Here is a 17293-nt window from a genome sequence, read left to right on the forward strand (position 1 = left end):
CTGAGGACGCGTATAAATATTAGATGCAAAAGGCACCATTAAAGTAACATTAAGTTTCTGGCTGAAGCACTTGACAGCTGTGAGATCTGGAGTTGAGACCAGGCAGCCGCCTTGGTGCTCTTTATCCTTCTGGGTGCTTATCTGTAAGCGTTTCTGAGTTCCAGAACGTTGGGCCTACCTGAGACTGTCCGGCGGGGGTGGAGATGAGGCAGAAGGCCTCCTCTGACAGTGAGGCTGTTTTTTTATGGGTCTTCACACATTAGGCATGTGTGTAAACTTTGATCTATGTAGTAGGAAGTGGTGTGTCTGACCTCACCCTTCTCGCAGGAAGACTGACTTTCAGGGCTAACCATGTGAGCCCTGGTCCCAGGTGGGAGGACGGGAGAGGGGGGACTAGGGCCGGGGAACAGGGGACGCGCACGGTCCAAGCCCCAGGAGCTGCAGGGCCCCACCGCTCATATGAACACGTTTGGGAAATAGTCCAGGCAAAGCCAAACAACTACTCTCTCTGGTTAACGAAGATGAGACGCAAGTTACCTGTGTCGTACATGGGACAGGCTTTATTTCATTTGCTACATAAAGTGTTTCTGCCTCTCAGGATAAAAACGGCACTTAGCAACTTCTCTAAAAATAGCACTCAGAGACTTCCCTGGGGGTCCGGCGGTTAAAAGTCCTCCTGCCCAAAGGAATCCATAAACAACATGAAAAGACAACCTTCAGAATGGGAGAAAATAACTGCAAATGAAGCAATGGACAAAGGATTAACCTCCAAAATACAGAGCAGCTCACGTAGCTCAATATCAGAAAACAAACAACCCGATCAAACAATGGGCAGAAGACTGGAACAGACATTTCTCCAAAGAAGACATACAGATGGCTAATCAACACATGAAAAAACGCTCAACATCGTTTATTACTAGAGACTGTAAATCAAAACTAAAACAAGCTATCACCCCACAACAGTGAGAATGGCCACCATCGAAAAATCTACAGACAATAAATGCTGGAGAGGGTGTGGAGAAAAGGGAACCCTCTTGCCAACTGTTGGTAGGAATGCGAACTGATATAGTCACTATGGAGAACAGTATGGAGATTGCTCTAAAAATTAGAAAAAAAACTACCATACGACCCAGCAATCCTACTACTATTATCAGTTCAGTTCAGTTCAGTCGCTCAGTCGTGTCCGACTCTTTGTAACCCCATGAACTGCACCACACCAGGCCTCCCTGTCCAACACCAACTCCCGGAATTTACCCAAACTCATGTCCATTGAGTTGGTGAGCAATCCAACCATCTCATCCTCTGTGGTCCCCTTCTCCTCCTGCCCTTAATCTTTCCCAGCATCAGGGTCTTTTCTAATGAGTCAGTTCTTCGCATCAGGTGGCCAAAGTATTGGAGTTTCAGCTTTAGCATCAATCCTTCCAATGAACACCCAGGACTGATCTCCTCTAGGATGGACTGGTTGGATCTCCTTGCAGAAGGGACTCTCAAGAGTCTTCTCCAACACTGTAGTTCAAAAGCATCAATTCTTCAGCGCTCAGCTTTCTTTATAGTCCAACTCTCACATCCATACATGGAAACTAGAAAAACCATCGCTTTGACTAATGGACCTTTGATGGCAAAGTAATGTCTCTGCTTTTGAATATGCTGTCTAGGTTGGTCATAACTTTCCTTCCAAGGTGTAAGCGTCTTTTAATTTCATGGTTGCAGTCACCATCTGCAGTGATTTTGGAGCCCCCCAAAAATAGAGTCTGACACTGTTTCCACTGTTTCCCCATCTATTTCCCATGAAGTGATGGGACCAGATGCCAGGATCTTTGTTTTCTGAATATTGAGCTTTAAGCCAACTTTTTCACTCTCCTCTTTCACCTTCACAAGAGGCTCTTTAGTCCTTCTTCACTTCCTGCCATAATGGTGGTGTCATCTGCATATCTGAGGTTACTGATATTTCTCCCAGCAATCTTGATTCCAGTTTGTGCTTCTTCCCAGCATTTCTCGTGATGTCCAGCGTTTCTCATGATGTCCTCTGCATATAAGTTAAATAAGCAGGGTGACAATATATAGCCTTGATGTACTCCTTTTCCTATTTGGAACCAGTCTGTTGTTCAATGTCCAGTTCTAACTGTTGCTTCCTGACCTGCATAAAGATTTCTCAAGAGGCAGGTCAGGTGGTCTGGTATTCCCATCTCTCTAAGAATTTTCCACACTTTGTTGTGATCCACACAGTCAAAGGCTTTGGCATAGTCAATAAAGCAGAAGTAAATGTTTTTCTTGAATTCTTTTGCTCTTGCTTTTTCCATGATCCAGCAGATGTTGGCAATTTGACCTCTGGTTCCTCTGCCTTTTCTAAATCCAGCTTGAACATCTGGAAGTTCACAGTTCATATATTGTTGAAGCCTAGCTTGGAGAATTTTGAGCATTACTTTACTGGCCTGTGAGATGAGTGCAATTGTATGGTAGTTTGAACATTCTTTGGCATTGCCTTTCTTTGGGATTTCCCTGGTGGCTCAGACAGTAAAGCGTCTGCCTACAATGCAAGAGACTCAGGTTCGATCCCTGGGTTGGGAAGATCCTCTGGAGAAGGAAATGGCAACCCACTCCAGTACTCTTGCCTGGAAAATCCCATGGATGGAGGAGCATGGTAGGCTCTGTGGACTCTGTCCACAGAGCCGGACACGATTAAGTGACTTCACTTTCACTTTCTTTGGGACTGGCATGAAAACTGACCTTTTCCAGTCCTGTGGCCACTGCTGAGCTTTCCAAATTTGCTGGCATATTGAGTGCAGCACTTTCACAGCATCATCTTTCAGGATTTGGAATAGCTCTACTGGAATTCCATCACCTCTACTAAGCTTTGTTCGTAGTGATGCTTCCTAAGGCCCACTTGACTTTACATTCCAGGATGTCTGGCTCTAGGTCAGTGATTACACCATCATGATTATCTGGGTTGTGAAGATCTTTTTTGTACAGTTCTTCTGTGTATTCTTGTCACCTCTTCTTAATATCTTCTGCTTCTGTTGGGTCCATACCATTTCTGTCCTTTATGGAGCCCATCTATGCATGAAATGTTCCCTTGGTATCTCTAATTTTCTTGAAAAGATCTCTAGTCTTTCCCATTCTATTGTTTTCCTCTATTTTGTTGTATTGATCGCTGAGGAAGGCTTTCTTATCTCTCCTTGCTATTCTTTGGAACTCTGCATTCAGATGCTTATATCTTTCCTTTTCTCCTTTGCTTTTGGCTTCTCTTCTTTTCTCAGCAATTTGTAAGGGCTCCTCAGACAGCCATTTTGCTTTTTTGCATTTATTTTTCTTGGGGATGGTCTTGATCCCTGTCTCTTGTACAATGTCACGAACCTCCATCCATAGTTTATCAGGCACTCTGTCTATCAGATCTAGTCCCTTAAATCTAGTTCTCACTTTCACTGTATAATCATAAGGGATTTGATTTAGGTCATACCTGAATGGTCTAGTGGTTTTCCCTACTTTCTTCAATTTAAGTCTAAATTTGGCAGTAAGGATTTCACGGTCTGAGCCACAGTCAGCTCCTGGTCTTGTTTTTGCTGACTGTATAGAGCTTCTCCATCTTTGGCTGCAAAGAATATAATCAATCTGATTTCAGTGTTGACCATCTGGTGATGTCCATGTGCAGAATCTTCTCTTGTGTTGTTGGAAGAGGGTGTTTGCTATGACCTGGCAAAACTCTATTATTAGCCTTTGCCCTGCTTCATTCTGTACTCCAAAGCCAAATTTGCCTGTTATTCCAGGTGTATCTTGACTTCCTACTTTTGCATTCCAGTCCCCTATCATGAAAAGGACAATTTTTGGGGGTGTTTGTTCTAAAAGGTCTTGTAGGTCTTTGTAGAACCATTCAACTTCAGCTTCTTCAGCGTTACTGGTCAGGGCATAGACTTGTATTACTGTAATATTGAATGGTTTGCCTTGGAAACGAACAGAGATCATTGCGTAGTTTTTGAGATTGCATCCAAGTACTGCATTTCGGACTTTGTTGACCGTGATGGCCACTCCATCTCTTCTGAGGGAGTCCTGCCCGCAGTAGTAGATATAATGGTCATCTGAGTTACATTCAGCCATTCCAGTCCATTTCAGTTCGCTGATTCCTAGAATGTCGACATTCACCCTTGCCATCTCTTGTTTCACCGCTTCCAATTTGCCTTGATTCATAAACCTAACATTCCAGGTTCCTAGGCAATATTGCTCTTTACAGCATCGGACCTTGCTTCTATCACCAGTCACATCCACAACGGGGTATTGTTTTTGCTTTGGCTCCATCCCTTCATTCTTTCTGGAGTTATTTCTCTGCTGATCTCCAGTAGCATATTGGGCACCTACTGACCTGGGGAGTTCATCTTTCAGTGTCCTATCTTTTTGCCTTTTTGTACTGTACTATTAGTATATACTCTGAGAAAACCACAATTCTAAAAAACACAGGTACCCCAATGTTCACTGCAGCACAGTTTACAACAGACAGGACATGGAAACATCGCAGATGCTAGATGCGCATTGACAGATGAATCGATTAAAGAAGGTGTGTACATATACACAACGGAATGTTACTCAGCTATAAAAAGGAACGAATGTGAGTTAGTTCTAATAAGGTAGATAACTGTAGAGCCCATTACGTACAGTGAAGTAAGTCAGAAAGAGAAAAACAAATACTGTATACTAAGGCATACATATGAAATCTAGAAAGATGGTGCTGATGAACCTATCTGGAGGCAGCAGAGGAGACACAGACGTACAGAACAGGCTTGTGGACACAGTGAGGGCAGCAGAGGGGGGGGGTAATCTGACGGAAGAGCACTGAAAGACATACGTCACCATGCGGAGAACAAACAGCCAGTGGGAATGTGCTCTACGATGCAAGGAAACCAAACCGGTGCTCTAGAGGTGCTCTAGACAACCTAGAGGTGGGATGGGGGGGTGGTTCAAGAGGGAGGGGACATATGTATACCTATGGCTGATCTATGCTGATGTATGGCAGAAACCAACACGGTACTGTAAAACAATTATCCCTCAATTCAAAAGAAAGAGACTGAACGAGAGAGAGCCCGCCTGCTAACGCAGGGGACACAGGCCCATCCCCTGGTGTGGAAAGATCCCACATGCCGTGGGCACCTAAGCCTGCGGGCCCCAACTACTGAAACTGCCCAGAGCCGGGGCTCTGCCACGAAGAGGCACCCTGCTCGCTGCAGCTGGAGACCCAGCACAGCCAAAATAATACACAAAAATCAACAGAAAGAGTGCTGAGGACATTACCTCTAAAAACAGCAACAAACGAAGAAACAAAAGCCACCCCTCCCCCCAGCACTTGGAGGCGTTTATTACAAGACTCCCACGATGAAATTCACTCAGTGCGGAGCTCCCGTAACACCGGTACTGGGCCGGCAGGGTGGCTGGACTCAAGAGGTGTGCACTTACCTGCTTGGCTGCGGGCGCAGAGATGGCCTTCCTGTCCAGCAGGTCCAGCAGCTCAGCCAGGGCGGAGGGCGTGACAGGACTGGCACCCCCAAAGGAGAGAAGAAAACACATCACTTCCCTTTGTCAGCATACGCGTTCACGGTTATTCAAGATCAAAGCACGTGACTCTGCAGGCTTGAACACGTACCTCCCCACCCAGGAATGACAGTAACAGGCCAACTGGGCCCCGTGTTATTTATTATTTTGTATTTCAGGCTAGAACACGTTTTTGTGACTAGTGTTGTTTTTCTTTATTTTACTACCCAACAGTAACCGCTGTTTGGCAGAAGTTGTAGCAACAGACAACTGCTCAGTTTAATTAGTCAAGAAAAGGAGGTGGCTGCAAAATTCACGAACCATGGTGAGAAGACAAAAAAGAAAAAAAAACAGTAATTAAATATTTTCGACTGAAAGATCAGCCTAAAAAATTACTTCAAACAAAACAGCTAACAAAGCTGGTTTTTGGAGTCTTTTTGTGCAAATATAAATTCTTTTTTCACTGTAAGAGTTTTCCTTTCGGGGTGCAGTGACTGCCAGCGACACCATCCGGCGTCCGCATAGGCACCCACACACACTGCTCCTGCAGGCCCTCAAGAGCTTTCTGGACACACCAGGGTCCAGAAGTCATTATATCTACACTTCCAGGAAATGACTTATTTCCAAGGAGCCCATGATGTAAAAGGCCAACTGGACATGTGAAGTGTCATCAATTCATATTTAGAGGTGGGGGGAGGTGAGTGCCTCGGTTAGTGGAAATATTGAATTACAGACTATTTTAAAATACATGGTCTTGCTACGTTTAAACACACACAGCAACTAGGCTAATGAAACGCTGTTTGTCTGAGTTCACAAGGGCACCAGTTTTAAATAGACTGAAATGCCTTATAAATAGCACATTACGGTGAGTGCATAAACAAAAGCTTCTCGAGTGCTTAGAGAGACTCGATAACACCTTCTGTCTAAGTCTCAGCTCCCATCACTCGATGTTAATTTCTTTGTTATGCTCTTGGATATTTCCTGGGACTCCAGGCCAACCGAGCACAAGTTCACCAGGTCCAGCTCAGGTACCATGAGACCCCACAGCATCGTTGACACTAGACACGGAGACCCCCACTGTTCTGCCAGTGTCCGCTTATTCCAAAGAAAGGAGAAGAGAAAACTCCTAGCAGATGTGGGGCTTGGAGGGAGTCTGGTACCGGGAGCAGCTGTAACCCCCTAAGCAGATCTCAGCGGGATGAGAGGGAGAGGGCTGGGAGAGCAACAGTTACCTCTTCTCTAACCTCCCACCCTTACTGACAAGTAAGAAAGAATCAGGTTGCTTTAAAAATTCGGGTTTCTTGGATGTTCCACCATCCTAGTCGACATAAAGGCCAATTATTGTGTAGACCATAATAAGCACTGAGGCTGAACTAGATTTCTCAAGCCTTCAACAGAAAGGGTGCCCATTCCCACGTGAGCTGGTGATAAAGGATGTGGGGATGGCGGAGGACAGAAATAGAACAAGCATAACTTAAAATACTTCGCCTTTCATCCAATGACCTTAATTCACAATAAAATATCTCCACTGACTTGGGATTTCTCAGTCACCCTTTTATACCCACAGTAGGTCAACAGTGTCTGTGTCTTGGGACTCCTTCCCCGACAAGGAGGGCTGGGACACTGTGTCAATTCATTCCAGCTGTGCCAGGGCTAACCTCCAGAAAGACGATGGCGAAGATTGGGACCTGTCCCCCTAATCCTCAAAGGCCCCCTCCTCAGTTACATAAATAAGCCATCGGACTTGGAACATAACGGCAGAAGCACACGCTACTGAGTGGCTGCTGTCAGAGCGTGCTGGTTTCTGGGCCACGAGTGCGTCTCCGCTGAAGGTAACTCTAACGTGAAAGACAGAAGCCGTGTGTGCCAGTCTCCCACCCCCAGCCCAGCCCACCTACGAGGTGGAGGGGAGAGGCATCTTGAGCCTTCCAAATTCACCTGGTCCCTTAGATCTCTTCCGGGATCACAACTCCATCTGTAGCATGGATCCTGGAGGCAGACACCCCAACACAGCCACAGCCACCGTGGCTCCTGTGAAATGCACTGCCCATCGCTATCCACAGGCTCATTTCAGGCCCAAGCCTGTGAGACACAGAGGCTCGTGGAGGAAGACAGGGAGGTCTGGACCCCCAGGCACTGCTCAGCAGTCCTGCTCATCTCGCTGATTCCCAGCACCCTGCCTGGGGTGCCCCCAGCTGAGTGTCTGTTCTAGAGTCTCCTTTCTATGCTCCTTCTCAGCACGCACCCCAACCTCCCACATCATCAGGCCCCCAGCTGATGGAAGGCCCGGAATCTTCTAGGGTGCCCTCTGCCTCCTCTTCCACCTAACAGCCCCTCAAGCCCATGCTCCTGACCCTGTCACTTGGCGCTCCGACAAATCCTCCTCGGATGCCAGGCTCCTGTCTCCTGCGGCTTTGCTCCCACGCCTTCACGAGCGCTCAGATCTTCTCTATCTTAAACGCCTCCAAGTCATCTTGCCGTCACGCGCTCTGCCTGGCTTCTTACCTTATTTCTTACCAATACAGAGTATCAGCGGTTACTGTCTGCCTCCTGAGCACATGTCATCTGGATGCTGACTCTATCCTTCTTAAAAAGTCACCTCCCCTCACCTGTTACCAAACACAACAGCTTCTCCGCACTGCTGCACCCTGCCCCTGGACACCGTCAAGTCCTGGGAAAGCCCCTTCTCCTGGGGCCTCCATTCTCCAGCGAGGAGTGGCCAGGGCTCGTTTCTGCATCCTCTGCCTTCACCTGAGTCTGGCAAAGGAGGAGAGCATGTCTGTCTCCAGGGTGGCCGCTGCTTTCAGGGCAATGGTCTCCTGCCAACATGGTCAGCTACCTCTCAGGGGTCCCGTCTCCCCACACAACACATCTAAGCCAGGGCTCAGGAAACTTCTTCCAGAAAGAGCCGGGGACCAAATATTTAAGGCTCTGTGGGACACCCCAGGTCTCTGTCACATACGCTTCTGGTTTGGTTTCTGTGAGAGATGGCAAGCATCCTCAGCTCACAGGCTGTACACAGACAGGCTCCCGCCTCCTGCATCCCCTTCTTGGACGTGGCCCCGCACATCACACTGTGGGACTAACCCTCCCGCCGGCGTCAGTCCCTCCTCGGCTCTAAAGCCTTCGCTGGTTTCCCAGGGTCTCGGGGGCTGCTGCCTGCAGCTGACCTGCAGGTTCAGGGCCTCAGCTGGAGTGAACAACTGGAGAGTTACACTGGCCTCATCCTACCAGGGAATGCTGCATCAGGGGACCAGTAACGTCCACCTTCGTAACTAAATCAAACCTGGTATTAATGGAGTTATCATCCAACAGAGCTATATACTCAAAATAACGTAAGGGCCAAGTTCAACAAGCACTTCTCTGGTGGCTCAGACAGTAAGGAATCTGCCTGCAATGCAGGAGGCCATGCTTCTATTCTTGGGTTGGGAAGATATCTTGGAGAAGGGCATGGCAACCCACTCCAGTCTTCCTGCCTGGAGAATTCCATGGACAAAGGAGCCTGGTGGGCTACAGTCTATGGGGTCGCAAAGTGTTAGACATGACGGAGCAACTTTCACTTTCTTTTCGGGCTTCCCTGGTGGCTCAGATGGTAAACAATCTGCCTGTAATGCGGGAGACCTGGTTTCCACCCCTGGGTTGGGAAGATCCCCTGGAGAAGGGAATGGCTATCCACTCCATATTCTTGCCTGAAAAATCCCATAGATAGAGAAGCCTGGTGGGTTACAGTCCATGGGCTTACAAAGAGTCAGACATGACTAAGTGACTAATACTTTTCTGGTTGGATCCTTTAAACACCAGTCTTCTGAGAGGTCTTTAAAAATGAATGCTCTTTTGCAAAATGAGTTCCAGCCAGCACGATCTCTGGTGTCCCTTGCCTGGCATCATCATGAGACCGTTGCCAGCTTGGCAGCTATTGCTCTTCCAGGCTTTGGAAACGCTAGTCCAGCTGTTGAGGTTGCTCACTGGTTAACGTCTGCTCCAAGCTCCTGTTCTACCTAAACCGCAAGACAGAGCTTGCTTCGCTTCATCCTTACTTGACTTTGGAACAACCAAATATGCTTTTATTTAGAGTTAGGATCCCTTGGGGTTCTTAAGTCTGTAATGCTTCCAAATTGTTTGGATAAATACCTGGGGCTCCAGGTTCCCTCAACAGGTTTTTATCAACCTCAGCTCCTGCAATGGTTGTTAGCAAACCCCTCATTTCCCATATCAACATATAAAGAAACTGATCTGAAAGTCAGGGGACGGGCTGAGCATCGGTGCACGTTACTTCTTGGGGCCTGGGTTTCCTTCTCCACTAAACGTGAAGGAGCCGAACCAGAAAGTAGCTAAGGGCTCTGCCGAGACTGAGACTCAGGAACACTAGTAGTCAGCCAACAACACAGAATGCCTTATTCAAGGCTAAGAGTTAGATCTCCTCCAACAGCTCAGAGCACACCTTCCTGGAGCCTCTTGGGCGAACGTGGTCTCACCCTCTCTGTTCCCACCACTTTGCTTGTGCTTCTAAGCAGGAAGCACCCCGTCCGCCTTGAACTACGGCACTGCTGTGCAAGGCCATCCTCCCCAGGACACAGAGCTCCCCCAGGGCTGGGCCCTGCTCCTCTCTCCACAGCTGGCACTTCGCGGCTCAGCTCCCGTGACCTTGCACCCCTCCGTGCGCTGGCTGAGCCCCAACCACACAGCCAGCTGGCGTTTCCTGCCGTTTTCCGCCCTCCGTTCCTCTTGGCTATGCTCCCCATGGTCCCCAAAGCTGCTGGCTCTCATGCCCGGTTTGGTACTTGAGGGGGTTGGTATTTGACACGGCAGCATGACAAGCGAAGGAAGCCAATGCTGAGGGCTTGTGGGCACCGCGCCTCCTCCTCTCCAGAACCCTGGGAGACACTGAGGGCGACTCACCGAGGTCACAGCTGGCATGGGGCCACGTGGCCTCGCTGGTGCTGCGCACACACACTGCAAGCCAGAGGCTGAATGCGCATGGGGCAACGTCTCTGAACGTACAACTGTTCTGACTCGTGTATCAGTACACACCTGTCTCCCCTCCTCCGCTCCCGCAACCCACGGCTGTGGGTGCTCCCTCGGCAATGACACCCACCCAGATGGACTCTGCTTCCCTCCGGGGTCCTGCTGGGTCCCTGCCACCCACCTGTGTGTCCCTGATGAGTCCCCGCACTGCTCCTTCTCTCCCTGTCGACCCTTTTCTTTCCTCCTCTGACACCCGTGCTCCTGGTTCTCCCCTTCTCGCCTGCCCACACTCCACGGGTAAAGTCCAGGCCGTCTCAGGCCACTTCCGCGGCCATGGTCAGGCCGTGTCCTCCCTGACAGCTTTCCTCTGCTCCAGCGGCTTCCAGTTCCATCTACATGCTCCACGTCCACGATCCACTTATTCCAGACTGTGCACGGCCTTCCCCAAGGTGCTGCACCGGGGACCCCCTTGAGCCGTCTATGCACGCTGGCCCCCACGCCCGGGCACCCTGACTGCTGGGCGTGGGGTCTGGCCCCAGTCACCCCCAACTCGGGCCAGCTCAGCTGTCCCTCCCCCTTCTCAGGGGGTGTCCTGCCCCTTCCTCTTGGCCACTCCCACTGCTTCCCCAGGGCCTGGCCTCTGAGGGAGCCTCGTTCCCACTCCTGAGGGTGATGCCCTGGGCTTGGTCCCTTTTTGTGTATTCACGGGTGGCTGGGCACAGCTGTGGTGCAGCAGGATCACACTGAGCCGACTGCTTTCTTACAGTCGAGACCAACTCTTCATTGTTTTCATCTCAGGCCCCCAGCCCAGCACAGCACACAGGCCAGGGTGGGTGGTCAGAGACCCGAACACACCAACAAGCTTTCAGATGTGCAGGTGAAGGCGGACAGCCCTGACATTCACATGGAAGGTCTGTGTCTCGTCAGCAGGTCAGGGCATGGGGGGCGGGGAAGGACAGAACCCCGGCCCTGAACTCTATCAGCTGCTTCTGGACACAGAGATCATGACAAAAGAAAATGCCCTCCCCAGGCCCCACTCACCTCTCACTGACAGCAAGGTTCTGTTGCTTTAAGAAGCCCAGAAAAGTGTTGAGGACCCAACTAGTCACTTTTTTGGGCTCTGCCCTAGTTTCTTTGATCACATTTTGGAAGAACTCCAGTAGGCCAACTTCATTCTGTCAAGGAAGAAAAAAATAAAATGATATAAAACCTCCCCCAAATGGAAGATCAGCATTCTGAAACTGCCACCCTCTGCCGCTTCTGAGACGTCTCCTGGTACTTCCCAAACACAGAGGTGTCAGCAGAGAATTCTGACAAAGCGCTTTAAGCAGACAGCAAGGGTGCTGCTCCTACGGCTGCCACCCTGCCTTTACCCAGCACCGGCAAAGGACGCCTAGGCTCTGCGGTCCACGGCAGCGAAATCCACTGCCCCAGACCTGCTGCCCTCGCCGTGTCGGCCGCGTGCGCCACAGCCTTCATCCTGGAGCAGTATGTCCAGCCAGAGTTTACTGTCCTCTTTCCAGGCCCGTCTCCTCTCGAAAGTCCTAGCAACTGCTGGAATAAGAAGGTAAGAAAAGAAGCAGACCGAAAAGGAACAGAAAGGATATTCTACTTCTGAAAAGTCAAAAGTGGATTGTAACTGCATTCCTCTGCGTATCCTCTCCAGCAGAAGTGACAGAAGTGATTTTCAACATGTTCTCGAACTGAGAAAGGACATGGGCATGTGACCCACTTAGACCATGCGACTGGCCGGGCCAGGCCTGGCTGACCCCAGCTCTCACCGTGCTCCAGGAAAATGACCGCGGCTTGGCTCATCACGGACATGTGTTGGCAGAGGCCCCTCCCACTCGGAACCACCAGTTCTGCGAGCCAAGGGCCACGCCACCCTCTCTCTCTGTGACCAGAGCTATGTCAGTGCCAGATCACGGCAGCCGCCTAGTCAGCATCAGTGGATGAATCAACGTCTCCCGCTGCCTTGTATTAAAAATAAACAAAAACCACACACGAATGTTCATCCTTTCTCATGCCACGCTCACCTTTAAATATTGGAAGTGCTACAGTTTATTTCCTTGGCTGCTAGGTCTTAGCTGTGGCACGAGGGCTCTCTGCTGCAGCATGTGGGGTCCAGCTCCCCAGCTAGTGAGCGAACCCAGGCCCCCTGCACTGGGAGCCCGGAGTCTCAGCCGCAGGGCCACCAGGGGAAGTGCCATGGAATTGCTACAGTGATGCCTAAGATGAGCCCCCGAGTCACTCATCGAGTTGTACACTACGGCTAACTATCCGCCCCGATGGGTCTGGCAGAACCGGGAAATCCGGCTAAGCCTACCTCTTATTTTTCAATAAGGAAAATAAAAACATCTTCTACACACATCTGGGAGACTGAAGTTTCCAAATGCAGAGGAAACACAATTGAAGTAGCAAGTTTCCCCTACCTGCTGAAATTCAAATCAAACCACACTTTTGAAATATCCTTTTTTAACTTTATATGGCAGGTAAGGCTTTCACCCTTGTCCCTTTCAGACAGCCTTCATTAATCAAAAGAACGTTCTAGAAAAATACAATGCTGGGAAGAAGCAAGACACACTAGCAAAAGTACTCTCAATGTTCTGCTATTGTAGCTGCTATAATATACACTCAGGCACACAGTGGCTAAAATAGAAAATCCATAAAAAAAAAACCACACACACCACTACGTGCCCTTCATAACAGATGCATTCTCTGGTGACAAGCCTACTGAATGATCCCATAATCATCTCCTGAATCTCTTTTCAAGCCACTGCTATTATTCTGCTCATGCTAAACCAGGGCAAAGGCCACCCTGGCAGCCAAAGTTTGACTACAGATGAAGGCAAATCCAGACAGCGTGAAGAGAAAAGTTCTGCTTAACTTATGGAAAAGTATTCAAACTTCCACAACGGCACACAGACCACTGGGGAGGGAGGAAACCGCTATCTGGCCCCAATCAGACAAGCAGGATTCCCTTTGTTCTAACTCCGACAGGCTGGCCCGCTGGTGAAAAGAGCTGTCAGGAGGAGGACTCTGCTTTGCCAAGGAAAGGTTTTTTCTAAACCCACCCAGAAATATTGCACTTGAACTCACAGGCCTGGCTGAGTTGCTGGGACGTGATGAGTATCTATTCCTCTACCCTTGGGTGGTTTTTTATTGGCTGGATAACACGGCAACTCAGATTTCTGTTTGTCTTTTCCTGTCAGTGCTGTGAAGCAGTGTCTCGGAGCTGGAGCAGGGCTTCACTGGGGATGTGTGGGTTCAGTTCACGATCTGCAGGCAATGGGAAAGGCTGCAACCGTGGCAGGGTGAGCTGTGGGTGGCGGGGCTGTGGAGGTTGAGCTGCCGCCGCCAGAGTGACGGGTGCATGCAAAGTCACACGTGGGCTGCCCACTTGCGCTCTTTACGGCAGAAGCCCTCTTTTCGGGGGGGAAAAAAAAGGCACACAGCATTCTAGGTAAGGCCTTGTTTTTCTGTGAGACTGGCAGATGCTAATAAGCTTGGCACCGATCTCAGAAGTCCCTGTGAATGCAGCCATGAAGCCATCTGGTTTTTGCAGGAAAACAGCAGACCAGTAATTCCTTGACATGAAAATCATATTAAGAGCAAAGCAGAAAGGCCAGTGCATTAGGGGCCCCTTAACATCCTTCTCAGAGGCAACAAGCCAGCACGAATCACCTACCCCACATCAGATGGAGCTGAAACCCAGCTGCACAGGGCATCAAGCCTGCCGGCTGCCTGCAGCTGGAACTTCCTTCAGAGAAAGCCCAGGTGGCAGAGACGACTGGTCCTGGCTTTTGTGTCATGCCAGGCGCTCTCTACAGCTTTGCGACTGAGAAGCATCTTTTCCACATTTTAATCAAATTTCCCAAAGCATTCCATTCTATCCAGAGCCAGTGCCAAGCCAGCCTCTCCGTCACAGACGGGAACCCTCCACTGCCAGGTAATCTGTCTGCTGGTCACTGCTGGGATGCGGCAAGGCAGTGGGGTCACCTCGCCTTCTCTGCTGCTTTGGGAAGGGACCCCATCCACCCTTGCAAGGTGCCCGAAAGCCAACTTTTCAGTCTACCTTCAGAGATGACAAGATGCCAGGAGTCTATCCTATTAGAACAGGATGAAGGCTGATTTTGCAACTGCCCTTCCTGTCCTCAGTCACACACCCTGGGCACCTGATGACGGGGCAGGATGAGGCTGGACTATATTTAGAAGGGGAACGCAACCCGAGAGAGATGGCTGGCTGGTGGCAGAGGCGGGGAAGAGACAGGACACAGAGCACGCGCCATGGAGCAGCTGGTTGCGTGGCAGGGAGTGCCCGAAGCCGGCCTCACTGCCTGAATGCCTGCTCCATGGCCAGCCACGCGCGGGGGCTGCCGTGGCTGCCAATGATGCTCATAATAGTCCCCACTGGAACTATTACAGGACCCTTCTCTACACTAACTCATCCCACCCCAACACCGACACAAGAAAACAGCAGGCCTGGGGCTCTGTACTCATCCCCCAGGTTCTGACGCTGCTCCTAGAGGACACTCACACCCCGTCTTCCTGGGGACTGAAGCCGAGCACCCACTAGGGCTGGGTACGACACACAGCAAATTGCCCATCCAAAGAACATGTTTCCCTATCATTTTCATTATTCCATTTGAGAGTCGCCAGCTGTTCAAAGGTTCTTAGCATAGTAAAAATGTCGCAAAGGCCCTTAGCAAACAGCTTAGAAACCAGGAGGAGAAAATGGCAGGTTCGAGTGCTGCTGTTGCCAAGGCCGTCTAAGCCCCGCGGTGCTCTCCACTGGGTCTGACACACGCTGGTTCCCAGACTGGGGGGACAACAGGGGCACCCCCTTCCTATTCAGGGCTTCCGCGGCTGGGAAGATGACTGGCGTGCCTCCACCCCCTCCCCAGAGAAGTAGGGAGCATGCTCTCATGGACGCTGCCTGCTTCAGCAGCATCCGAAGCTACAAAACAAACCCCGTGGTCACTCACAGAGTTTTGGTGACGAGCACCTCCTATTTCCCTGCATTCTAACTACTTCGATGTGGGTGACCAAGGCACAAGTTTATACCTAGCTGGGCAGGCAGGGCATTTCAGACTCTTTTGTTGACTATGATGGCTACTCCATTTCTTCTAAGGGATTCTTGCCCACAGAAGTAGATATAACGGTCATCTGAGTTAAATTCGCCCACTCCTGTCCATTTTAGTTCTCTGATTCCTAAAATGTCAACATTCACTCTTGCCATCTCCTGTTTGACCACTTCCAATTTGCCTTGATTCATGGACCTAACATTCCAGGTTCCTATGCGATATTGCTCTTTACAGATCGGACCTTGCTTCCATCACCAGTCACATCTACAACTGGGTGTTGTTTTCTCTTTGACTCCATCTCTTCATTCTTTCTGGAGTTATTTCTCCACTGATCTCCAGCAGCATACTGGGCACCTACGGACCTGGGGAGTTCACCTTTCAGTGTCATGTACTTTTGCCTTTTCATACTATTCATGGGGTTCTCAAGGCAGGAATACTGAAGTGGTTTGCCGTTCCCTTCTCCAGTGGACCACATTCGGTCAGAAGTCTCCACCATGATCCGTCTGTCGGGTGGCCCACATGGCGTGGCTCATAGTTTCACTGAGTTAGACAAGGCTGTGGTCCACGTGATCAGTTTGATTAGTTTTCTGTGATTGTGGTTTTCACTCTGTTAGCCCTCTGAAGGAGAGGAATAAGAGGCTTATGGAAGCTTCCTGATGGGAGAGACTGACTGTGGGGGAAACTGGGTCTTTTTCTGATGGGTGGGGCCATGCTCAGTAAATCTTTAATCCAATTTTCTGTCGATGGGCGGGGCTGGGTTCCCTCCCTGTTGTTTGACCTGAGACCAAACTATGATGCTGTTAAAGTGCTGCACTCAATACGCCAGCAAATTTGGAAAACTCAGCAGTGGCCACAGAACTGAAAATGGTCAATTTTCATTCCAATCCCAAAGAAGGGCAATGCCAAAGAAGTTCAAACCACCACACAATTGCACTCATCTCACATGCTAGTAAAGTAATGCTCAAAATTCTCCAAGCCAGGCTTCAACAATACACAAACCATGAAATTGCAGATGTTCAAGCTGGATTTAGAAAAGGCAGAGGAACCAGAGATCAAATTGCCAACATCCACTGGATCATCAAAAAAAGCAAAAGAATTCAAGAAAAACATTTACTTCTGCTTTATTGACTATTCCAAAGCCTTTGAGTGTGTAGATCAAAACAAACTGTGGAAAATTCTGAAAGAGATGGGAATACCAAACCATCTGACCTGCCTCCTGAGAAATCTATATGCAGATCAAGAAGCAACAGTTAGAACCAGACATGGAATAACAGATAGGTTCCAAACTGGGAAAGGAGTACATCAAAGTTGTATATTGTCACCCTGCTTATAACTTATATGCAGGGTACATAATGCGAAACGCCAGGCTGGATGAAGTGCAAGGTAGAATCAAGATTGCCGGGAGAAACATCAATAACCTTGGATATGCAGTTGACACCACCCTTATGGCAGAAAGTGAAGAACTAAAGAGCTTCTTGATGAAAGTCAAAGAGGAGAGTGAAAAAGTTGGCTTAAAACTCAACATTCAAAAAATGAAGATCATGGCATCCAGTCCCATCACTTCATGGCAAATAGATGGAGAAACAGTGGAAACAGTGAGAGACTTTATTTTCTTTGGCTCCAAAATCACTGCAGATGGTGACTGCAGCCATGAAATTAAAAGATGCTTACTCCTTGGAAGAAAAGCTATGACCAACCTAGACAGCATATTAAAAAACAGAGACATTCCT

At 49.2% G+C, this 17293-nt stretch overlaps 1 protein-coding gene across 1 annotated transcript in view; it reads right to left on the bottom strand.

Moving 5' to 3' along the window:
* Positions 1–17293, bottom strand: part of GATB (glutamyl-tRNA amidotransferase subunit B) — a 102412-nt gene that overhangs the window by 8444 nt on the left and 76675 nt on the right. The window contains exons 10-11 of the mRNA XM_027513444.1: positions 11521–11654; positions 5440–5518 (exon numbers count right to left, since the gene is read on the bottom strand). Of these exons, the coding sequence (XP_027369245.1) occupies positions 5440–5518; positions 11521–11654 (213 nt within the window). The remainder of the gene's footprint in view (positions 1–5439; positions 5519–11520; positions 11655–17293) is intronic.

The sequence above is a fragment of the Bos indicus x Bos taurus genome, chromosome 17 (assembly GCF_003369695.1).
Source record: "Bos indicus x Bos taurus breed Angus x Brahman F1 hybrid chromosome 17, Bos_hybrid_MaternalHap_v2.0, whole genome shotgun sequence".
NCBI classification, from domain to species: domain Eukaryota; kingdom Metazoa; phylum Chordata; class Mammalia; order Artiodactyla; family Bovidae; genus Bos; species Bos indicus x Bos taurus.